The sequence below is a fragment of the Chrysemys picta genome, chromosome 1 (genome assembly GCF_011386835.1).
Source record: "Chrysemys picta bellii isolate R12L10 chromosome 1, ASM1138683v2, whole genome shotgun sequence".
Lineage (NCBI taxonomy): Eukaryota > Metazoa > Chordata > Testudines > Emydidae > Chrysemys > Chrysemys picta.
In genome coordinates, this window is record NC_088791.1 from 135,198,077 (window position 1) to 135,223,089 (window position 25,013).

At 43.2% G+C, this 25,013-nt stretch overlaps 1 protein-coding gene across 2 annotated transcripts in view; it reads right to left on the reverse strand.

Moving 5' to 3' along the window:
• Positions 1–25,013, reverse strand: part of PRMT8 (protein arginine methyltransferase 8) — a 100,791-nt gene that overhangs the window by 45,958 nt on the left and 29,820 nt on the right. Inside the window, exons 2-3 of one of the 2 annotated variants that reach the window (XM_005307823.5) lie at positions 4,764–4,949; positions 1,418–1,573 (exon numbers count right to left, since the gene is read on the reverse strand). In XM_005307823.5, the coding sequence (XP_005307880.1) occupies positions 1,418–1,573; positions 4,764–4,949 (342 nt within the window). The remainder of the gene's footprint in view (positions 1–1,417; positions 1,574–4,763; positions 4,950–25,013) is intronic. The other variant, XM_005307824.5, reaches the window with a different exon arrangement.

The following is a 25,013-nucleotide window of genomic DNA, read 5'->3' on the forward strand; positions in this document are numbered from 1 at the left end:
GAGATAGGAGCTGAGGGAGGGGAGTTCCTGTTGCCCTTCCAGGGAGCCCCCACTCCAGGTAAGCACCGCCCTGCACCCCAATCCCCAGCCCTGAGCCTCCCCCACCCAAATTCCAGCTGCTCGGGGTTAGGGGGGCCCAAGCGTGCCCCAGCAGCAGCTAGTACGACTGGCCCAAGGGCTCCCTGAGCTGCTCAGGTGGTTCCCGGGCCAGGCACACAGGCCTCTGCAGAAGTCACGGACGTCACAGAAAGTCATGGAATCTGTGACCTCCATGACAAACATGGAGCTTTAGTCATTAGTAATAGTACAGATCCTTCACTTAGGCCCTGAATTACATCTGTCTGGGCAACCCTTTTGTCTTCAATGCACCGCTGTAACTAATTGGAACTTAGAAAACAATTTTGTCGACGGAGGAATAAAAGAAGGAATAAAATCCAGCTCTCTCTCACTGAGCTTTTTTGGCTCTGCAGGGCAAACAGGAGTGAAAAGCAATAAGAACTTTTATCAATCACTTTGAAGTCACCAGAAATAACTCTGAATACACAAAGGGAGCAGACCTGTTGAGTAAGAAGATACAACTTTTACATAATCACTTCTCAGAGTAGAACTGCACTTTAGTTTTCCCTATGGACAGTCAGGGCCGGCTCCAGGAACCAGCTTGTCAAGCAGGTGCTTGGGGTGGCCACTCTGGAGAGGGGAGGCACGTCCAGCTATTCGGTGGCAATTTGGCGGACAGTCCCTCACTCCGGCTCCGAGCGAAGGACCCCCCGCCGAATTGCGCCGCAGATCACGATCGCGGCTTTTTTTTTTTTTTTTGGCTGCTTGGGGCGGCCAAAGCCCTGGAGCCGGCCCTGTGTACAGTACATTTAAAGTAATCATTCCCTGCCTTGTCTGAGGAGTGGAGTAATGGATATGGAAAGGCTACAGATGCTTTCTGTTTCAGCTCCTTTGGTTGTTATGCACAGGGAGGCTAGATTGGAGGAATTTGTTTCTGGTGCTTTGAAGGTCCCAAGAACATAAGAAAAATCCGAAAAGGCAGCACACTCCCTATCAACTTTTCCAAGAGGAGCAAATGCTTTTAATGTTTGTAGGAAAAAGACTGCTTCCTCCCCCTCCCCCACTAGGATCAGTGCAGGCCACACACACAACAATCACAAGGAAAGACGAAACAGCTAAAAGAGGGATCCCTTCGCTCTTTTGAAAGGATGTCATCGGCCAGATCCTTAGCTGGTGCAAATGGGCATAGCTCCACTGAATCAATGGAGTGGCACCCATTTATGCCAGCTAAGGAGCTGACCCACAATGTAAGGCTGTAGGTCAAAACAAGACATGGAAACACATGAAAAAAGAAAAGAAACCCTACGCTTCCCCCTCTTTCCTTCTCCAAAATAAAGTTGTTAGGAAAAATTCTTCTTACCCCGTACACCTTCTTGGCTCCTGCCTTGGCAGCAAACATTGAGAGGATTCCTGTGCCACTTCCAACATCCAATACAATCTTATCCTTAAAAACATGTTTATTGTGATACATGGAGTTTCTATATGTTAATGTGCGCACCTCATCCTTTAACATTTCCTGTGTTGAAAGAAGGCATCACATGTTTACTCATGGGGTAGGAGTCACTGCGTCATTAAAATTCAACATATTCACCAGCTGAAAAGTTTTTCAGCTTGTTTGGGACACAACCAGGATTCATTACAGATCAAGACAACTTTAAAATGCAAACTACGAAGAAGCTGAAATAGTAAGAATCAGCATTGTCTCATTCGTCTACTCTTATTTCCCTCAAATATTATTTTACTGTTAAAAATGGCGACCAGAAATTATAGTCAATCCACAGTACTGCTTTGGGCATAGGCAAAAATGGTGCAAACCTCGTCACTCTCCTCCCCTGTGGGGCTTTCTGCTGAGACCGCCACAAAGAATGAACATTGCGGTGGTTGTGGCCGTCTTTATAATACCTCCATACTAAATACTATAATACTAAAAAGACACCTCCACAAGGAACTGGACTAAGACTAACTCCAATAGGTTTCACATAGGTCACCAGACAGACTTTAGAAGGTAATGACTGTCACTACTCACCTGGATATGACTTGGTGAACTAATAATACATAGACAGTGTATTTCCCCAGTAGGTGGGGTAGTTATTATTATTCCTCTTTTACAAGTTGGGGGTGGGGATTGGAGCACAGAGAGATTGAGGACTACATTTTCTATTGTCCAATAATTATGGGAGCCCATCTTGAGATTCCTAGGTGTCTTTACTTGGGCACCCAAAAACGAAGGCACTCAAGTTGAGTAGACACTTGTGAACATGTCAGCTCAACAGACTTGCCCAAAGTTTCACAGTTAATAGTTTCAGACCTAGGAATAGCACCCAAGTCTCCTGACTCACATTTTACTCTCCTATTCCCTGCATCTCACTGCCTCACTACTAGAAGGATCTTAGTTTCCAGTGGGTATGTGTGCAGTATCTAGAGGTTAAGTCTTGATCAGTCCCTTTAGGCATTCAGTTCCTTCTTCTGAAGTTGCCACTGATAGGGCCAATTCCTTTCTCACACCAATTTTATATAGGTGTAACTCTATTCACATCAGTGGAGTTAATCCTCATTTGCACTAGTGTGAGGAAAATCAAACAAATTGGGGAAATATTTTCAAAAACACAAGTGATTTAGACACCTAAATTCCATTTTCAAAAGTGGCTTAGGCACTAATGAGCCACTCAGGTGCTTGTGAAAATGTTATCTATTATGTCTAAAAGGCAATAACTGTGATTATTCTTGCTGTCCTCACTGAATAATTTTAGGCAGGAGGATGATTGCGTGTTGAATGCCAAGATATATGAAAGCCCCAATGCCTAGCAGATGGAAGCACTAGTGCACAAGATTACTATACATTGGTTGCTTATCTGTCTGGGCGGGTTACTTTCAAGGGGACTGATTATATCCATAACTGTTGACGTGTAAGGGGACGTTTTCTCATGGAGTGTGGCTTGATATAAAATACTGAAAAGGGTAGAGAGGGGAGTCTGATTCCACTTTGCATGAAGTAGGAGCTGCTGTGGCGGTATTAAGCCTGGTCCAATCCCCATGTTGCTTGTTTCTCACTACTGATCTGACACATTATGGCACCATTTAATGTTTCCTGAGCATGTGCTTTTAGGGCCTGATTTTCAAAAACAAAATATATTTTATGAATTTTATAAAATTTGATCTTAGGGATGAGATTTTCAAAGCTGCCTAGGGGATTTGCAAGCCCAACTGTCATTAATTGGAATGGGAATACAATGTCTAAATCAATTTCGTGGCTTTGAAAATCTCAGCCTAAGTATGGATTTAACGGCTTAGCTTTAGGTACCCAGATTTGAAATATGTTCCTGTAACTCTTTATAGACAGAGAGGATGATACATCCTTTGGTCCAAGCTGCTTGCAAGCCAAGGCCCAGATCTTGTCCTGCATATTTTTGCATGCCAAGGATGCTATTAAACTACCCAATAACTGTCAGAAGGAGGGAGGCAGTTGCACTGAAGTGGTAGCAACCTTCTTCCTCCCTTCCTGTGGAGAATCCCTTTTGTATGAATTATGCATATTTGGGACTTTGTGGATTTCAAAGGGGGAGGGGTTGTTAGGCAGGGAGGGGCTGCTGTCTCAGTGACTCTATACCAAACTTGTTCAATTTATTTACAAACATAAAAATATCTTTCTAACTACTACTCCTGAAACTCACCCTGGGATCTGAGAGACAAGCTGGGCTCTTTCTGTCTCATATATCACTATTAGTATTAAAATTTCTGCTGTTCTAATATAACCCTTGCGTACAACTGTACAATTCCACTGTCCTCACATCATGTTATGCCTTCTTCAATACCTTTTTGATCTCCTTCTCCCACATCTGTCTCTGCGTCTTCTTCCATAATGCCCCTTGTGCGTTGAGTGCCCTTCCAAAATCTATTTGTCAAGCTTCCAACCTGACCTCATTCAAATCACTATTAAAAGCTGCAGCATCTCCTACAAAATGCCTAAACCCTTCTGAACATGGCACAGAAAAAGATGTAACTAAGAACAGGAAAATTTCAAACAGCAACAAGACCCAGTAGCCAAACAAAATACACAAGTGGCGGAAAAAACTCCCCCACAATGAAAAATCCCAACAAAACACAAACCAAAATAAAGGAAACAAATCCTAGTTTGTTTGATGACCTCACTGTAATTACTGCATGGGCATTAAATGTAAATGACAGATTGCTCTGGAGTCCTTACCAAATTTTCCCTTAGATAAATGCTTGCATCTCCCATTGAAATCAATAGGAGCTTGGCATGCATGTCTGAAGGGAGAATATGGCCCACTGTATATTGTATGCAGCATCTGTGTTTAAATGTTCTAGCAAAGAAAGAGCTAGCTTACTAAATTGGTATGTCCTTTCCATGGGGGTGGACCCATTCTGCAACCCTTATAGTCATGCTAAGTACCACATACTTAAAGGTGAAATTCCCCACTGTGCAGAGAGCCAGCACAAGTTCCATGCACCCCTGCCGGCCTCTTTTGAAGATTTAAATAATACATAGGCCTTGAAGTGGCCCTCTGCCCAGGGGTGGAGTTCATCATTAGCACTTAATCAGAGGAACCATTGCCATGAGTAAAGATTGCAGAATCAGGTCTTTGGCAAATTGGTGCATCCAGTAGGAGGGGGAAAAAATCAACCATGAAATCACTGAAACCATGTTGCCCTTTCATATTTTTACCAAGAAAAGAAAGCCTTACCTCATGGATTCCAAAGTGAGCATAGGAATCAAAATAGTAATCCCTGGATGTCATTTCTTCTGGATTCAGAAGTTTTGCCATCTTGCCTCGGCCTGGGCAGCTCGGTTGCAAAGGTACATGAATGACCGATTGAACAGGCTTCGGAATGACAATAGGCTGAGGAGGCTGGGAAGGGCCACTACAGACCTAGAAAGATGTGAAATATTATTGCAACCGTCATTAGTCACAGAACATTCCTCTGCATGTTCATTGCTGTCTCTGTCTTACCAGCGATATTATTATTATTACAGTAAGTTAGCTTCAATGCAGGGGTGGTATGGTCCAATGAATGGAATTTAAGGATGGGAGCCAGGAACAGCTGCTTTTTAATCCTCTTTAATTTACTTGCTGTGTGGACCTTGGAAAAGTTCCTTGCCTGATTCTCCATTGCCCTGAACCTTGTGTAGTCATTTACAACAATGCAAAGAGGATAAAAAGTGGGTATAAAATGCTAGCACTGGTGTGAGTGGAGAACTCTGGTGCGTTCTTATGTTCATCAACTTTGCACTTATGTCAATGACTATACAAAGTGCAAGTCAATGGAGATTTGGGTCTTCTCTTTTAGCTTTTTCCTCTGTAACACTGTGGCAATAATCTTTACCATCCTACCTCATAATATGTGAATTTTGGTAAACAAAAAGGGTCCCTGCACAGAAGAGCTCGTAGTCAAAGGACCATCCTACAAGATACTGAACACCACCTGCAAGGAACTGGGAGTTCTCACTTCATCTGAAAGTCCCTCAATGTTCAAAGAAACAGCTGCCGGGGGCTGAGCAGGATATGTTACCCCTAACTTTTACTCTTCTGATGCTGATGGCGTGCTCAGCATGGATATAAGTCTCATGTATCTCCACTCCCCCACAATTTTCTGTGTAATTGCACCTCTTTCAGCACAATTTCAATAGGGACCAGAGGGCACACATCACTTCACAGGATCAGACTTGATAGTTACAATGAGTAGAAAGGATGTATGACTACAATACAGAACACAGAATGTTGCATTAACATTATATCTGGAAAAAGTCATGGAGGATGTGGGTTCTTAAATATATCTCCATCTTTAATTCTAGCATGAAGCAAAATTCTGAACAGTGAGAAAAATTAGAAGAGGCATCAAAATCTCAGAGGAATGTGAAAGTTGCCCTACCATTTACGGATCATCACCATTAATTTATTTGTACAGAAAGCTAGGGAAATTCCTCCACCTAAAATATTCCATCCTTTTTCTACTTGTTCTCAGGTTTAAAATTCACTAATTCCCCAGCCATGACTTCATTTGGTGCAACCTCTGCTAGATATTTTTTTTGAGGTTTGAATTATCATTTGCAGTTTAGTGTTGCAAGAGATCAATCACTTGTACTGTCTCTGAATAGCACCAATTAGCCTAGTTTAACTTACTTTGATAAAAAAATGACTTTAACCTTTCTTTCCTGGCTCATGTATAATTTTAAACATGTCTTCTTTTGATGGTTTCTTTGGTCCATCTGTGTAAAATGAATAGTAATAACTTGCATTCCTGCAATGCCTTTCATCCTGAAGGATCTAAAAACACTTTCATCATCGAAGCTGGAGATGGAAAAGACCTAGCTCACCCAGTCCATCTCCCAGCCACTGCAGGATTGTTCCCTATTATTGGCTTGTTTTAATAGTCCCAAGCAATGGCGCTTCAGCTACTTCTCTTGGGAGTCTATTCCACATATGATTTCATTAAGAATTTTTCATAATAGTTATCCACATTTTTCTCCTCATAATTTCATCCCATTACTCCTAATTATACCACCATGTAATACCCTAAACAATTCCTTTCCCTCCTTGGTGTGGCACCTATCAAATGTTTGCAGACTGTAATCATATCCCTCTACCCCGTTTGCTTCCTAAATCAAGTTCTCTAGACCCAAGTTCATTTTGTCGCTATTCTTTGCACTTTCTCCACTTTGTTACTGTCTTTGAGGTAGTGAGATGCTCAATGCAATATTTTATGGGCAGTTGCACAAAAGCCATATATAGTACAGGAGAGAGAATCTATCACCCTTTTGTTCAATGATGCCATGCATTTTGTATGTGAAACCTAAAGGGACACTGGCCTTTTTTATGGTCATAGTGTAAATTCATGTCTAATTTGCTGTCAACTGGAGATGCTTATCTATAAGGAGCCAATATGGCCTTATGGTTAAGGCACTTAGCATAGATCTCAGGAGATCTAGATTCAATTCCTGAGTTTATCTCCAACTTCCCATGTGAGCTTGGGCAGGTCATTTAGGGTTTGTCTATATTAGGGTAAGAGGTCAAGATTTATTAACCACAAACTTCTTCCATAATGTAGACACAGAAAGGAGGGAACCTCAACATTCCTGGTTGGAGGGAGCTGATCTTACACCAACTGGATCCTCTCTTTACAAAGAAAATGACAGAGCACTGCCATTCTCTGCAATCTCTCACAGAGCAGCCACTATATTTTTCCTTTGGATGCTGCAACTGTTTTTTGGCAAAGGCCTGTATATCCAGACAGTGCCAAGTTAATAACTGTTATCATGCTATTGAGACTGCATTATTTCTGAAAATTTGCACTTTGCATTACTAGTACACCGGAGATTTTCCAAATGAAAAAGATATAAATATTGAAGCACCTGGAATAAGCACTGTAATCACTTCTGCAGATGATATTGTAGTACATGGCTATGGGTTGGAGAAGAAGAATAATCTTGTGACTGGAACTCAGGAGACGTGTTCTGTTCCCAGATCTGCCATAGACACTATGAGTGATCTTAATCAAGTCAGCTAATTTCTCTGTGCCTTAGTTATCCATTTGTCAAATGGAGATAGTAATAATTCCCTACCTCAAAGGATGTTGTGAAAACAAATTCATTGATGTACGTGAGGCACTCAGATACTATGATAATGAACACCATAGGAAAGCCAGTGAATGCTACCAGAACACTGGAAAACAAGGAAGAGGAATATGTTGAAAGAATGTCTATTGTCTTGGAAACAATAAAGTCTGCAAGTCTGAAGCTCAGTGAAGAGAAGTGCTTGCTGAACCAGAAACAGCTAGACTTCTTTGGACATGTTATAAATGCTCCAGATGAAAGCCAACCTCCAGAGTAAAGCCATTAAGGAAAGGCAGCTTACTGAATCTATTCTAGAACTGAAAAGAAGCCTAGGTTTGATTTACTAGCTTGGCAGATGTATATCTAACCTGTCAGAAACAATACATCCTTTGACTAACTCCTGAGAAGGGCAAGCACCTGGATTGGAGCAAGCACCAGAGCAGGCATTCTACAGAGTCGAACAACTCCTATCTGAAGCCCCAATACTTACTTCCTATGTTGCTAGTAAGCCCAACCATTATAGGTGTGGATGCCACTGAATATGAATTAAGGGGACAATTACTGCAAGATCTTAATAGTCTACTGAAACCAGTCGCATACTGCTCCAGATCACTGATTAATTTAGAGACCTGTTGACATCCAAAATAATATGGTAAAAAGCTACCCCGTGAGTCATCCATCAATGTGCCCAGCACTTCTGCCCACCTGCAGAGGACACTGTTGTTTGGAGACACTTGAAGATGACCTACAACCAGGCTTTCCAGTGTTTGGGATTTAAGTTTAAAAGAAAGGGTGAAACAAGTTGGTCCTGTCATTTCTTTGGCAACATTGTTAAAGAAAACACTAGGTAAGATATATTGAACCTAATACACATGCTCAGGGTCATATTGATCTCCAGATTTGGGGTTGGCAAGGAATTCCCCCCCCCCCCCCGATCAGATTGGCAGTGACCTTTGGGGTTTCCTTTTCCTTCCCTCTGCAGCACTGGGTGTGGAATCTCCTGGTAGGATTATCTGTGTATATCTTACCTAATCAATTCCTTATCATTGCAAAGGCCTTGACCATTGGTGGCACCTTGGTCTCCCCTGTTCTCTGTCTGTAGCACTTAACAGTTAAATTTCCTGAGGATTAAAATGCTTTAGTCTAACTGAAGTCTTTGGGATCACTATAGAGCTGTGCTGGGATAAACAAACCCCACGTGGGACAATATGGGGTTAACGAGCTAATGTGGGCACAGGTGGCTCTGCTCCTTTGCATGTGTGAGAAATTTTAGTCTTGGAGTGAAGAGCTTAAGAGGAAGAGTTCCTGCTAGTTGATGGCACACCAGGAAGGAGAGCAGGCCTTCAGTGCTCAGCTCCTGAAGAGAGGGCAGACCAAAGGCACCCAACAGTATGCTCTTCTTCATGGGCCCTTCCTGAGGAAAGGGATGGCCGGATGCTGACACACCTTGAGAGGGAACCATTCCCCACTTTTACCTGTGAACTCAGTTTATTTATGTTAAGTTTCCTTGTTCTTGTTAGTTGACTACTCCGGAAGGGGCAAGACTGTAAAGTGACCTGGCTGGAGGGCCAAGTCACAGGAAGAGGCAGATATCTGCAGGCCCAGAGCATTGGTTGGCAGGTGGTACCTGATCAGAAGAGAGCTGCTATGCCATGCCTGGCCATAAGGAGGTGCTAGCATTGAGTCAACCCTTTCACAGGGGTAACTGGGTGAAACTTAATAGCCTGTGATATGCAGGAGGTCAGACTAGATGATCTACATGACCTTTTTATAAAAAAACTGAGGAAGTACAACCTAGATGGAGCTACTATAAGGTGGGTGCATAACTGGTTGGAAAACCGTTCCCAGAGAGTAATCAGTGGTTCACAGTCAAGCTTGAAGGGCATAGCAAGTGGGGTCCTACAGGGATCAGTTCTGATTCAAGTTCTGTTCAATATCTTCATCAATGATTTAGATAATGGCAGAGAGAGTACACTTGTTTGCGGACGATACCAAGCTGCGAGGGGTTGCAAGTACTTTGGGGGATAGGTTTAAAATTCAAAATGATCTGGACAATCTGGAGAAATGATCTGAAGTAAATAGGATGAAATTCAATAACGACAAATGCAAAGTACTCCACTTAGGAAGAAACAATCAGTTGCACACATGTAAAATGGGAAATGACTGCCTAGGAAGGAGTACTACAGAAAGGGATCTGGGGGGTCATAATAGATCGCAAGATAAATGAATTAACGGTGTAACACTGTTACAAAAAAAAGAAAACATCATTCTGGGATGTATTAGCAGGGTGTTGTAAACAAGACATGAAAAGTAATTCTTCCGCTCTACTCCACACTGATTAGGCCTCAACTGGAGTATTGTGTCCAGTTCTGGGTGCCACATTTCAGGAAAGATGTGGAAAAATTGGAGGAAGTCCAGAGAAGAGCAACAAAAATTATTAAAGATCTAGAAAACATGACCTATGAGGGAAGATTGAAAAAATAGGGTTTGTTAAGCCTGGAGAAGAGAAGACATGATAATAGTTTTCAAGTACATAAAAGGTTGTTACAAGAAGGAAGGAGAAAAACTGTTCTCGTTAACCTAGGACAAGAAACAATGGGCTTAAATTGCAGCAAGGGCGGTTTAGGCTGGACATTAGGAAAAACTTCCTAACAGTCAGGGTGGTTTAGCAGTGGAATAAATTGTCCAGGGAAGTGGTGGAATCTTCATCATTGGAGATTTTTAAGAGCAGGTTAGACAAACACCTGTCAGGGATGGTTTAGATCATACTTAGTCCTGCCATGAGTGCAGAGGATTGGACTAGACCTCTCGAGGTCCCTTCAGTTCTATGATTCTATAATTCTATCTATGGTCCTCTCTGGCCTTACACTCTATGAAACTAACATGTCCTTTTCCTTCAGTGGTCTCCAGTAGCATGGAGCCTTATGCTGCAGAGTCCCTTTGAAGCCAGCAGGATTCTTCATGGGCCTAAGGCTCCTTGTTAGATCTTGTTGCATAAGTGGAGCCTTACTGAGTATACAAAAGACTTTGGCTGAGATTTTCAAAGCCACCTATAGGATGTGGATGCCCAATTCCCATTAATTTTAATTCATTAATTTGAATGAGACTTGGGCATTCAAATACTCGAGGTAGCTTTGAAAATCCCAGCTTTTTCATGCATCACCATCTGACTCTGCAGCGAGGCAAGAAGGAGTTGGGGGATGGAAAACATGCAAAACTCTTTTAATTACTTTCAATTTTTAGGATACTGTGAAGAAAATTGAGGTGTGTCAAGAAAAAGAAAATTAATTTCCAAGGTTACACAAGTCCTGCTCTTCCTTGACATTACCATGGAGATAGGGTCTTGGAGACTAAGATTCAAATCTTGAAGAGAAGACTGATAAAACTGATGCTCAAACTGCAATTTTCTTCCCTGTCAAACTCTGTGTTATTTATGAATACAAGTAATATATTTCTGTGGGTACTGCCCAGGCTAGTGATATTTTATATTCAAAAAATCCTACACCATCATTAAGAGAGAATCAAACTGCTAATGGAGTTAGAGTTTGATTTGTAAAAATTCAGACCATTCAAAATTCTGTGTCAAATATTTCTGTGGGTTCTGAATTTCAATGAGCCAGATTCTCTCCTGTGTCAGGACCACTGGAACAAAGCAGCCCCAGAAGGATCTCCCCAGCACAGTGGGGATTATCACTTAGTTTAGCACACAGTCACCATAGCAGATGCTGCAATGCAGCTCTCCCTGCAGTGGGGAAACAGCTCGTGACCAGGGGTCGATGGCAAAGCTGGGGCATCCTGGTGAACATTGGCTCCCATGATGGCCTCTTGGGGCCTCATTAGCAGATGGCACAAGTTATGGCAACCTTTAGCTTCTGTGATTTATGTACTGTGGGGACCAGACTGGTCCCAGGTTTAGGGGAGTGCAAACCCCTCCTGAGTTTTGTTGAGTGCTCCTTGGCCTGAGCAGAGTACCTCAGCCATTGTCTATACACACTGAATTTTTTGTGTCAGGGTTTTATTTCAGTATTTGAAGTGCTCGGGAACTACAGTAAGGTGTGGTATGAAAATCTACGTAGATTATAGATATGGAATCTAATCTAGACAGACAGACAATATTCCTTGGATGTGATTATTTAAATGTACCACCTATTTGGCAAAGTTTCTTTGATTTTTAAAAAAACAGGGCCTTGAAAATCTTGGCCCAAGTGTTTCTTGTCTTTTCTCTGTTCGATTCTTCTTATTGCGTTTAATTTGTAGCCTTGGTTTTTCTGTTCTCAAATCTAGGACTAAAGGGCCTGACCCTCAGCTGTAAATCCACTAATTATTCCAGTTTACCCCAGTTGGAGTTCTGGCTCCATATGTTTATGTAAGTTTTGTGAAAAATGCAGATCTACCCAATGTTAGGCAATGTTAACAATTTCTCAGGAGTCAAACCGACCCGGTAGAATAGTTGGGGTACGCAGCTGTGAATTACAGGTACTTGGATGTAGCTTACTACTTTGCCGGACACTTAAGTCACACATTTACCTGACTTTTTTAGCTTGAATGCCAAACTGCCTGGAGAGTAGGTTTGCACAACATCAGATGAATTTGTTATGGACAGCAATCCACAATTTGTCAAAAAGCAGTCATGTCCTTTATGAACAACTGTAACTTTGACTGCATTGTAACCATTTCACATTATCCCCAAGCTAATGGTGAGCCTGAGAGAGCTCTGCAAACTGTAAAGCATGCTCTGAAACAAGAGGATCAATTTTTAGTTTTCCTCAGTTATAGAATATAAATGCCACCAAGTATGGCCCAGGCCCAGCACAGCTGAATCTGGGCAGACACCAATTCCACCCTATGTGGCAAAATCCCAGACAAGCCAAAGCAAAAGATGCATATAAATTTCAATTTGATCAGGGCATGTCTGACATACTGGGACTTAAGGGGGACTAAAATTAGACTTTGAGAAGGGATGGGCAGTGCCTACTATTGTGCAAGATTTGTAGGTTCTACACTGTCAAGTCATGCACCTTCCACCTTTACTACACAGGAACTAGAGACAGGACTAGCGTACAAACTCCTTTGCAAAACTGTCCAGATCATCAAGAACAAATGAGGATTGATTCTTCCTCAGGTGTTATGATCAATACTTCCAGAAGAAGAGTGATCAGGAAACCTGAGCATAGTGGAGACCACAGGTCAGATTATGTCCACTGTCCAGCCCCTACACATTTGCACAAGGGATGGAGAGGATATAAAGAGCCTCTCCCTGGAAATTAAACTTTCATTATTATTATTATTATTTCATTTCATTATAACTTTCACGAGACAGTATCAAAAGCCTTACTACAGCTGAGATATATCACATTGACTGCCTCTCCGCTAGCCATGAGGTTTGTTACCCTGTCAAAGAAGGATATTAGTTTGGTTTGACATGATTTGTTATTGACAAATCCATGCAAACTTACATATCACCTTATCTTCTAGGTGCTTACAAATTGATAATGGAACAAATAATCTTTCCAGGTATCAAAGTTAAGCTGACTGGTCTGTAATCCCCTGTGTTGTCCTTAGTCCCCTTTTTATAGCTAAGTATTATATTTGCCCTTTTCCAGTGCTCTGGCTTTCTCCGATCCTCCATGAGTTCCCAAAGATAATTGCTAATGGCTCAGAGATCTCGACTGCCAGTGCCTTAAGTATTCTAGGATGTCAGCTGTCAGTTGAAGACATCTAACTTGTCTAAGTAATTCTTAACTCTTAATTCTTTTAGCCTCAGGTCCTGCCCCATTTACACTGATGTTCACTATGTTGGTTGTCCAATCACTACTAATCTTTTTGGTGACAGCTGAAACAAAAGAGGTGTTTAACACTTCAGCCATTGCTACATTTTCTGTTATTTTCTTTCCCTCCTCATTGACTGCTGGACCTAATAAATAAATAAATTATCCCATCTCCTAGAGCTGGAAGGGACCTTGAAAGGTCATCAAGTCCAGCCCCCTGCCTTCACTAGCAGGACCAAGTACTGATTTTTCCCCAGATCCCTAAGTGGCCCCCTCAAGGATTGAACTCTCAACCCTGGGTTTAGCAGGCCAATGCTCAAACCACTGAGCTATCCCTCCTCCGTCCTTGGTCTGCCTCTTGCTTCTATTGTATTTGTAACATGTTTTCTTGTTACCCTTTATGTCCCTAGCTGGTTTAATTTCATTTGTGCCTTGGCCTTTCTAATTTTGTCGCAACATGCTTCTGTTTGTGGTTTTTTTTTTAATGTATTCATCCTTCGTCATTTGACCTACTTTCCACCATTTTTAGGACTCTTTTTTGAGCTTCATGTCATTCAAGATCTCTTGATTAAGCCAAGGTGGTCTTTTGCCATACTTCCTATCTTTCCTATGCATTGGGATAGTTTGCTCTTGTGCCCTTAATAAGATCTCTTTAAGAAACTGCCCGCTCTCCTGAACTCTTTTTTTCTCTTAGACTTACTTCCTATCGAATATTACCTACCAATTCTCTGACTTTGCTAGAGTCTGCCTTCTTGTCCATTGTCTTTATTCTGTTGTTTTCCCTTCTGCCATTCCTGAGAATCATGAACCCCATCATTTCAGGATCACTTTCACACAAGCTGCTTTACACCTTCAAATTCCCAGCCAGTTCCTCCCTATTTGTTAGAATCAAATCTAGAAAGGCCTCTCCCCTAGTCGCTTTCTCCATCTTCTGCAATAAAAAGTTTTCTCCAAGCATTCAAGAACTTGTTGGATAATCTGTGCCCTGCTGTATTATTTTCTCTCCTCAAAACTCTCATTTGCCATGATAACTACATAAGACTTGACAATGGCTAGGCTGATAGCAATGCATTGTCTCATTTTTTCCCTTCTACAGCCCCATCCATCTGTATCAATCTGTTGTCTCTTGCCTTATACTTAGATTGTTATCTCTTTGGGGAAGGGACTGTCTTTTTGTTCTGTGTTTGCACGGCACTTAGCACAACAGGGTCTTTCTCCATGAGTAGGGTGTCTAGGCACTGTGGTAATACAAATAAACAATAATAATGTCAATGCCGAATGCTTAATAGGTTTAAGGAAAATGTTAGACAGTTATATGAATAAAAACTCCACATGGGATAAAAATTATAAAGGATATAAAACTCGCGTTGTAGGGCATAATCAATCCTTAACTGTTTGGTATATAGAAGAAATTTCCCCTGTATAGCAGGCTATTCTATCACTATCCATTGTGGGATTTTTTTTAATGCACCTTCCTCTGAAGCATCTGTTATTGGCCACAGTCAGAGACAGGATACTGGAATAGATGGATCAATTGTCTGGAATGGCCATTTCTACCAAGGTAATCAGAGAGATTTCAAAATCCAGTATAAATATGTGCACAAATATATTTTCTCCCTTTTGCTTTCAGTGAATAGTTTTCCAAATACAAACTTCCTCACCTGAACATTCATGAGTAAAAGGAGTTGCAAATACCAGCAAAGCAAATTGGTGATGTGACAGTGTGTATAAACCATGCACTAGAACTGAAGGGGTCAAAGAGCAACTCTGGGCCCAGATGACCCCCATCAAGCCACACTCACAAAGTAGGCTCCAGCTGGAGGTGGAGTTTAAAAGGGAAGCCAGGTAGCTCAAAAAGGGGCTGACAAGGCAGGGAGAAGGACCTGCCCTGGGAACTCCTGAGTAGAGATGCTGCAGAAGCCTATCTTTGAAAAGAGGGGCCTACCTGCTGGGCCCAGACAGACTGAACATAAAGTTAGTACCTTTTTCTATTACCTTTATGCTACAGACTGCAAAACTTGGACAATGGAGTTGGTGGTAGGAAGGAGCCCAGGGATGGCAGCTTTAAGGTGCTCCTGAGTGCCACACCTTCAGTAACCTGCCCTCGGCTAGAGCCTGGTGGAGTGGGAGGACCCGGGATCCCCAATCAGCCCTCCTCCTTACTAAGAAGGAACTCACCCCAAACCACTATGCGATGCTTCCAACAAGCGCCAGCCATCACAGGTAGGTTGAATTCAACCCAATAGTCACAATTTTTTTTTCTTGTATTCATCCAGTTCTAGCTTTGACTTCTATCCTTTCTGACTACAATGTCTGTTTTATGCTGCAGGAAGTGGATTAATTAGAAACTGATGCCAATCTGTTAGATTTGAAGCCCTGTGAACCTCATTGGGGATGAGCTTTGCCTGACTGTGGGGAGTATGTAATGGGCTGGTTAAGGTCCCAGTTCTGCTCCCATTGAGTTCATATGGCATTTTTCCATTGTTCAATTCAGCAGATGCAGGCTCTCTATGTCGACCTCTAGTGGACAGTATGAAATCCTAAGTATGACTGATAGCTATCAGAATTTATTCTTAAACGCAAATACAGAGGCCTGAGTTGTAGGAGTCAGTAATCCTGAAATTAATCTCTGACAACCACTGTGGGTGTGGGTGTGTATACACGCACACACAATATGCAGCACACACATAATATGCAGCATATGGATTTCTTACTTTCTGATGATCACATGATGCAGGGGTCTGAATACAGAGAGAAGGAGAATGAAATAAATGCATGTTATAAAAGTTGTGAAGGAGTCCAGTTACATTTGTGTAGTGCTGGATACTATGATGCTTTGTTTCAATGCTCCAGTTTGCTCAGGAATGGAGGCTATATATATGTGTCAATCAGTGTACCTGGGCTTTCCTGATTTGGAAACACCACCCATCCCTTTTAGTAGCATGTAGCCTCCTGACTATAAAAGAGTGAGGTGGGGGGTGGGAGGTGGTAAATAGTTTTTTTTACAGGCACAGCCATGTTAACAAACCAGAGCGCTGCAAATAAACTTGGCTTGCTAAGAAGTGGACACTGGAGAACTGGGGATATTTTGTAGATGGGAGCTAACTGCCTGGTTGCTTGACAGCCTTGCAATGAGCACATGGTTTCCAGTGCTAGAATATTCACCCACAAGCAGGACTGGCATTTTCACTGTACCAAAACACATGTTGTGTTTTTTCTGGAGAAATGCCTTGGGGCTAGAGGTGTATGGCTAGGGATGGCAACTTTTTAATCTCAGAAAACCAAACACCTGTGCCCTGCCCCGAGGCCCCAGCCCTGCCTGGCCCCTTTCCTGAAGCCCCACCCGCCGCTCACTCCATTCCCCCTCTTCTGTCGCTCGCTCTCTCCCACCCTCACTCACTTGCTGATTTTCACCAGGCTGGGGCAGGAGTGTGGGGTGCAGGAGTGGGATGAGGGCTGGAGGTGTGGGCTCTGGGGTGGAGCCAGGGATAAGGGGTTTGGGATGCAAGAGGGGACTCCAGGCTGGGGCTGAGGTGTTCAGTGTGGGAGGGGACTCTGGGCTGGGGCAGGGGTTTGGGGTGTGGAAGGGGGTATGGGCTCTGGGCTGGGGTTGCGGGCTCCTGAGTGGGGTCTGAAATGAGTTCAGGATGTGGGAGGGGGCTCTGGGATGGGGCAAGGGGTTGGGATGCAGGAAGGGGGGTGCAGGGTGAGGACTCCAAAACAGAGTTTGGGTGCAGAAAGGGGCTCAGGGCTGGGGCAGGGGGTTGGGGTACAAGAGGGGATATGGGGTGCAGGCTGTGAGTGGAGCTTACCTCAGGTGGCCCCTGGAAATGGCCGGTATGTCCCTGCGGCCGCTAGGCTAAGGGGTGGCCAGGTGGCTCTATGCACTGCCCCCGCCAACAGATGCCACCACCACAGCTCCCATTGGCCGCAGTTCCCAGCCAATGGGAGCTGCGGAATCGGTGCTCAGGGCGGAGGCAGAGCGCAGAGCCCCCATGGCCATCCCTCCGCCTAGGAGCAGGAGGTGCCGGCCACTTCCAGGAGCCACACGGAGCCGGGCTGCCCGGGTAGTGAGCCTGCCAGCCCTGCTGCACCGGCAGCACCACCAATCAGACTTTTAACAGCCCGGTCAGCAGTGGTGACTGGAGCTACTAGGGTCCCTTTTTGACTGGGTGTTCCGGTCAAAAACTGGACACTGGCAACTCTATGTATGGCAACTGAAGCGAACTACTGTCTGCCTTCATTAAAAAGGAGGCCCAGGGAGCTCCATATTTATACTAAGAAGCTATTAACACTAATTGCACAGCCACCACCACCCCACACACATTTTCTGCAAGGTGGCAGAGGCTGCGACAAGCTGTGTCTCCTGGTCTCAGACAGGGTTATGGTGATGTGCAACATGACGATACACCTCTTAGCCCCCTCTTCCATTCTAGCAGTGCTATCCCCTTCTTAAGGCTGCTCTAAAAGCAACCCTGCTACAAAAAAAAACAAAAAAAAACAAAAAAAACAGAAACCTCCCACCTTTCGAGTTTCTCCTTCAGGCAAGGGAGGGCAGGAGATTGGTGCGATTGCCATTCTTTTTAATTAATTTATGAGAAATGGAGAGATTCCAGTGATGAGGGTCATATAAGTACCTAGATAAATTGATCAATCATCCAGGGAACAACTTCCATTCTCCTTTGATCCCTTCCCGAAAATGTGAGGCGGCGACAGTGAACCACCAGGCAAGCCCTGCTGTGTGCATTTTGCATTAATAGACTTCCCCCTGAAACACCTGGTGCTAAGGGGTTTTGACAGGGCCAGAAATCCCAGAATGGCCTGTTTTATGGCATTTCATCCAGATCAGGTAGTACAGAAGTAATCAAGGCAAAAATGTTAGGGGGCAAATGGCCTGGACCTCTGACAGGGTATTAGAGTTCATCTTGATTTGAGAGGAGAGGTTAGAGTTAGGTTGGGGTATTTTATTTATATGTTTTTGCCTGTCCTTAGAAAGTGAGAAAGAAGGAAAGACGATAGCCCAGTTTTCCTCGTGAATCTAGGCTACAGCCTCTGGGAAATAAAGAGCATCTCCAAGTTTAACATAATTTTAGTTCACATTTGGGTTTCAGAGACCAGCATAAGGGGAAGAATGTCTCTGCTTTATTAAAATGCATCAGGTGTTCCAGCTGATTTTTAGAATGTTGGTCACGGTCTCAGGGAGTCTAAAAATAAACCATATCAATTGCATTCCCAGGCATTCACTGCAGAGTCACCTCTAAATCTGGTACAGACCATTGTTAGCGTTAAATGTATATTACTTGCACAGATATTGACTTTTTAATGTCCCATCTGGCCTGGTTCCTGCTGATCTTTCAAGGGCAAGTGCTCGTATACCACCCAGCAATTACACCATGTTATCCCATACTATATAGGGACCAAATCCACCCCACTGCTCCAAACTCCTGTAGCCAGGCATGGCACAGGGCTTGTGGAGGTGTGATACTCTCAGACCAGCGTGGTGTTTTGAACCATGGGAATTAATCTTCCCTCCCTCAGCCCACGGATCATAGAACTGGAAGGAACCTTAAGAGGTCATCTAGTTCAGTCCTCTGCACTCATGGCAGGACTAATTATCTAGACTATTCCTGACAGGTGTTTGTCTAACCTGCTCTTAAAAATCTCCAATGATGGAGATTCCACAACCTCCCTAGGCAATTTATTCCAGTGCTTAACCACCATAACAGGAAGTTTTTCCTAATGTCCAACCTAAACATCCCTTGCTGCAATTTAAGCCCATTGCTTCTTGTTCTATCCTCAGAGGTTAAGAAAAACAATGTTTCTTCCTCCTCCTTATAACAACCTTTTACATACTTAAAAACTGTTATCATGTCCCCTCTCAGTCTTCTCTTTTCCAGACTAAACAAATCCAATTTTTTCAATCTTCCCTCATAGGTCATGTTTTCTAGACCTTGAATCAATTTTGTTGCTTTTCTCTGGACTCTCTCCAATTTGTCCGCATCGTTCCTGAAATGTGGTGCCCAGAACTAGACACAATACTCCAGCTGAGGCCTAATCAGCGCAGAGTAGAGCAAAAGAATTACTTCTCGTGTCTTGCTTACAACACTCGTGCTAATACATCCCAGAATTATGTTCACTTTTTTTGCAACAGCGTTACACTGTTGACTCAGATTTAGCTTGTGGTCCACTATGACTGCCAGATCCCTTTCTGTAGTACTCCTTCCTAGGCAGTCATTTCCCATTTTGTATGTATGCAACTGATGGTTCCTTCCTAAGTGGAGTACTTTGCATTTGTCGTTATTGAATTTCATCCTGTTTACTTCAGACCATTTCTCCAGTTTGTCTAGGGCATTTTGAATTTTAATCCTATCCTCCAAAGCACTTGCAACCCCACCCAGCTTGGTATCGTCCGCAAATTTTATAAGTGTACTCTGTATGCTATTATATAAATAATTGATGAAGATATTGAGAACTGGACCCAGAACTGATCCCTGTGTGACCCCGCTCGTTATACCCTTCCAGCCTGACTGTGAACCACTGATAACTACTTTCTGGGAATGGTTTTCCAATCAGTTTTGCACCCACCTTATAGTAGCTCCATCTAGGTTGCATTTCCCTAGTTTGTTTATGAGAAGGTCATGCAAGACAGTATCGAAAGCTTTACTAAAGTCTAGATATACCATGTGTACCGCTTCCCCCATCCAAAAGTTTCGTTACCCTGTCCAAGAAAGCTATCAGGCTGGTTTGACACAATTTGTTTTTGACAAATCCATGCTGACTGTTACTTATCACCTTATTACCTTCTAGATGTTTGCAAACTGATTGCTTAATTATTTGCTCCATTATCTTTCCAGGTTCAGAAGTTAAGCTGACTGGTCTGTAATTTCCTGGGTTGTTCTTATTTCTCTTTTTATAGAGGGTCACTATATTTGCCATTTTCCAGTCTTCTGGAATCTCTCCTGTCTTTCATGACTTCTCAGAGATAATCACTAATGGCTCAGATATCTCTTCAGTCAGCTCCTTGAGTATTCTAGGATGCATTTCATCAGGCCTTGGTGACTTGAAGACATCTAACTTGTCTAATTAATTTTTAACTTGTTCTTTCCCTATTTTAGCCTCTTCTTATCCTACCTCATTTTCACTGGCATTCACTACGTTAGATGTCCAATCACCACCAACCTTCTTGGTAAAAACCGAAACAAAGAAGTCATTAAGCACCTCTGCCATTTCCACCTTTTCTGTTATTACTTTTCCCCCCTCATTGAGTAATGGGTCCATCCTGTCCTTGGTCTTCCTCTTGCTTCTAATGTATTTGTAGAATGTTTTCTTGTTACCCTTTATGTCTCTAGCTAGTTTGATCTCGTTTTGTGCCTTGGCCTTTCTAATTTTGTCCCTACATACCTGTGTTATTTGTTTATATTCATCCTTTGTAATTTGACCTAGTTTCCACTTTTTGTAGGACTCTTCTTTGATTTTTAGATCATTGAAGATCTCCTGGTTAAGCCAGGGTGGTCTCAGCATCAGCAAAGCTACTTTTCAGTGGCTGCTGCAGTAGTCCATTTTCATTGCTTTACTCCTGCTTTGTTGGGGGCACTTGTTAGAAGTTGATCCACTAGCCCCCCAGCCCCACTCCTGCCTGCCCCTTTGAGTCCCAGAGCATGCAGAATTGGGAGGAAGCACTGAAGAACTCGACTCTGCAGTATGGCCCTCTTTGCTCCAGGGCAGCAGCACAGCAGTGCTTTCACAGCACCCAGACACCTTAATGGCTAATACGGAGGGAGCTGGATTTGGCCCTAAGGCCTTTAGACAAGTTGATTGCAGCCACTGGTATGGCTATTAATCCTGACACTTCATGTGTTTTGTGATTGATGCCCTCAGTTGCCCCCTTTCCCTTGGGGCTGGATTGGCACCTAGCAGTCAACTTAGGTAGGAAGGAATGTGTAATTGTGCTTCCCCAGGAGCAGAGCAGCGACTAAATCGTGATTCAGTCACGATCCAGTCCCTGCTTCCCCTTTCTCCAGGAGGAATTAAGTATCTCCAGCTGTCTTCCTGACGCATTGTACTTCTGCGCCAGTTCAGCAAGTAGGAGCCAATCCTCTGACCCTTCTGCTTCTGCCTGACCGCTTCCCATCCATGTGCCCAAGACAGCCCCCCATTGGCTGCCCCGGCCGCCACAATGCAGGTAGCCTGCAGAGGAGAGTAAAAAGTACACAGGAGGCTCCACCCACTCCTCTGTGCCGGCATCTAGGCTGGCTTACTACTGAACCTGTGTGCCAGCGCTTGGTACCCTGCTGCTGTCCCCTTGCCATTCACTGGAGTGTTTGCTAAAGTATAAAGGGAGCTTGGGCTGCCCCAAACCCATTTCACAATTAGACAGAGCAGCCCAGACTCCACCAAGGGTTAAGCTTATATACACAGGTAGTTAGCAGGAAATGACTCGTACCACCAAGGTCTTGCCCTGGTAAGTTATACAGTTGCCTGCAAAGTTTGGGAGCCCTCTGAACTAGAGACGGCTGAAGTCTTTTGTCATTTTGGGGTATAGCTGCATGAATAACCCAGATAATTCAGTGCTCGGGGCTTCAGGCACATGACTCCCATTTAAGCTAACAGGTCACAGTTGGGTGTAGGGCTTGGGAAGCCACTCAGGCAGGGAATTCAGCTCTTTCTGAAGGAAAATGAGACTTAAGGATGAGGTCATTCCAGAATCATAACACAAAGATAAAAAGCTTTCTAGTTGTATTAGCATTTGTTTTCACCTTGTAAAACACAACAAGCCAGAGATGACAAGTTGCTGTTCTATGGAGTCTAGCAAGTACAGACATTAATGGGACTGACACGTTTTATTCCCCTTCAGGTAAAGGGAGACTTTCACATGTGAAATTTCCTTACAGCGCCTCACCTCACCCAGCACACATGGCTGTAGAAGCGGCAGCAGAGGTCATTAGCATCTGTACTGACACCACAGTTGAACACAGTGAGGAACAATGCTGAACTGTGCGGTATAAAAGGTTACGAGGCTACATATGAAAAACGGACTCAGAGAAATTTAACAGAGGGATTCAAATATTAATTTAGATCTGGCTTAATAGCTTTCTTATTCATGACTATTATCATTGCTGATGATGTCCTGAGGTGCCAGCTAAGATCAAGGCCCCATTGTGCTAGGTACTGTACAAACATATAGTAAGAGATAAGCCCTGTTCTGAAAAGCTTACCCTCGAAATAGATGAGACAGAGAAAGGGTGGGAAGGGAAACGCTAAGGACTTGCCTCTTATTTATGCTAAGGCCGCTTTACTTGACAGGATTAAGGTGCCTTAAATTGGTAATAAAGCACATTTACATTTACTTTAAGGCCCCTTTGCACTACCAGAGTGATGTAAAATGGCCTTAGTGTAAATGAAAATCAGGATCTAATATTTAAAGTAACTATTTACTAATTATTAGTAAAAGATAAGCAGAATAGTTTGGCAGTACAAATTGTTTTCTTACATAAGCAGTAAGGGTCTGATCCAGTGCCAGTCAAAGTCAGTGGAAGTCTTTCCATTCACTTTAATAGCAGATAGATCAAACTCTCAAAGAGAAGGCATCACATGCAGAAGATGAAAGACTACAGTAGAAGCTGAGACAGTGAAGGACGGGTAAATACACATACTATACTCTTATATTTATTTTTAACCAGTTCATCCCACTTCATTTTGATTTATAACTTAGGGGCCCATTGCAAACCCTAGCTGTTCTTACAAATTTAAAAATACAAACGAAAAATCACTAAGGCCTGATTCAGCAAAGCATTTGAGCACGTTTTAGTGTTAAACGTGCTTACATTCCCTTGACTTCAGTGGGATTTAAGCATGTGCTTAACCTAAATGCTTTGCTGAGTGGGAGCCTAGGCTGTGGCAGACCAGGCAATAGTGGAAAGTAGTGGGAAATGAATTCCAGAGCTGAGGAGCTCTTCCTTCATATTATTCATTGCTTAATCCAATTCAGGCAACAATATCATTCCATTTCTCGTAATACTTTTATTCTTGTCAATCACCTTTCTATTTTTTTTCATTTTCAAATAAATTGTAGTGCTCATGAAAGATGTCAGCCTGATAGCCCAGGAGGATAAAGTCCTCAGTTTATCCATTGAACAGGTATGGCACAAGCAGTACCATCCCACCCCACCAGAGTACCTCAATTCTGACCTGAAGGAGAACCCCTTGGAGTGAGAGGAGAGGTCAGACTCACATTCACTCCTTGGCTTATGCTCAGACAACAAAGGGACCAATTTGGTATCAGCTGTCTTGATGGCAAACACAATATCAAGGGCCCAGTTCTATGACCCTTACTCAAGGGTAGTCTTTACTTATTCAAATGGTCTCATTTATTTTAATGTTATTACTGAATAAGCAAGGAAAATGTGCATGAATAAGGGATGCAGAGCTGGGGTTTCATTATATTTCTTATAAGAACTAAAAGTTAATGGGCCATAGACGAAATATATTGCAAAACCCAGATTAGACATTGTCACAGATCTGGTCCGGTGCCCCCTTCCAGGCACCCACCAGGCTGCTGTGAAGGGAATCTAAGCCTGGAGTGTTTTAAACCTCTGGAGGCTGAATGAAGTCCAGCCACTGACCCAATCTTGGGGTCCCTAGGCACACTCTCAGGGTACAGAATTTATATTCTGAGAGTTGGAACCTGCTGACCAGCTGCCCAGACCCTGAGCGCAATGATGACATTCAGACTTTCCCACTGCTTAAACACACCCACTCCCAGAACTCCACCCTAAAAGTGTGATGCTTCAGGTTTACCTTTTAGCTCTCTCTGGAGGCACACAGTAGTTATGAAGCATTTAATAAAGACACTTTGCACAAGTCTAACACATTATTGCCCTTTCACTTGTTGGTCCAAGCATGGTTGTTTAAAGTTAACAACCTTCCCATAGTATCAGTTCTAGGAAAAGGTGACACAACCATACTAGCCGATGGAGGACAGACATACCGAGAGGTATTCATGATGCAGCAGATTTTCATAACCACATTGTTAGTCTATAGACCTGTTTATCAGCCTGAGATAGAATTTTGGGTTTGATTTTTGATACACTTATATCCTTACTAATATGTACGAACAAAGAACAACGACACTGTGTGTTGCATTTCCCACACCCAGATGGGGCTTTTAGTACAATGAGAAAAGATAAGGAATAGAGCTAAAGTGTTACTGGGTATGGTGGGAGTATAATATACAAGTGTACATTTGAAGACTGCCTCAACTCCTATTTCAAGACAAGGTCAAGCAACCAGTCAGGAGGGGAAAGATGGGAGGGGGGGAAGGTATAAGAAACACTAAAAGGCGAAAGAAATGCCTGTCCTTGATCATAGCACAACCTCACTCCTTACCCCTCCCATGGGATACAAAAGAGGTGGTACGAAGCCCCCAGACTCACAACCCCCCAAAACGGAACATGACCATAAATTGTAAGGGTTGGGACCAGGGGTGTGCACTGCAGGTATATCTGGGCCTGCTAAAAAGGAGGTGGAAACAGGAACACTGTGAAAAAGGCTCTGTGGTGTCAGAGCTTTGGATATGCTTGCTTGCAACTAACCCCAATAAACATCGCATTGCCTGC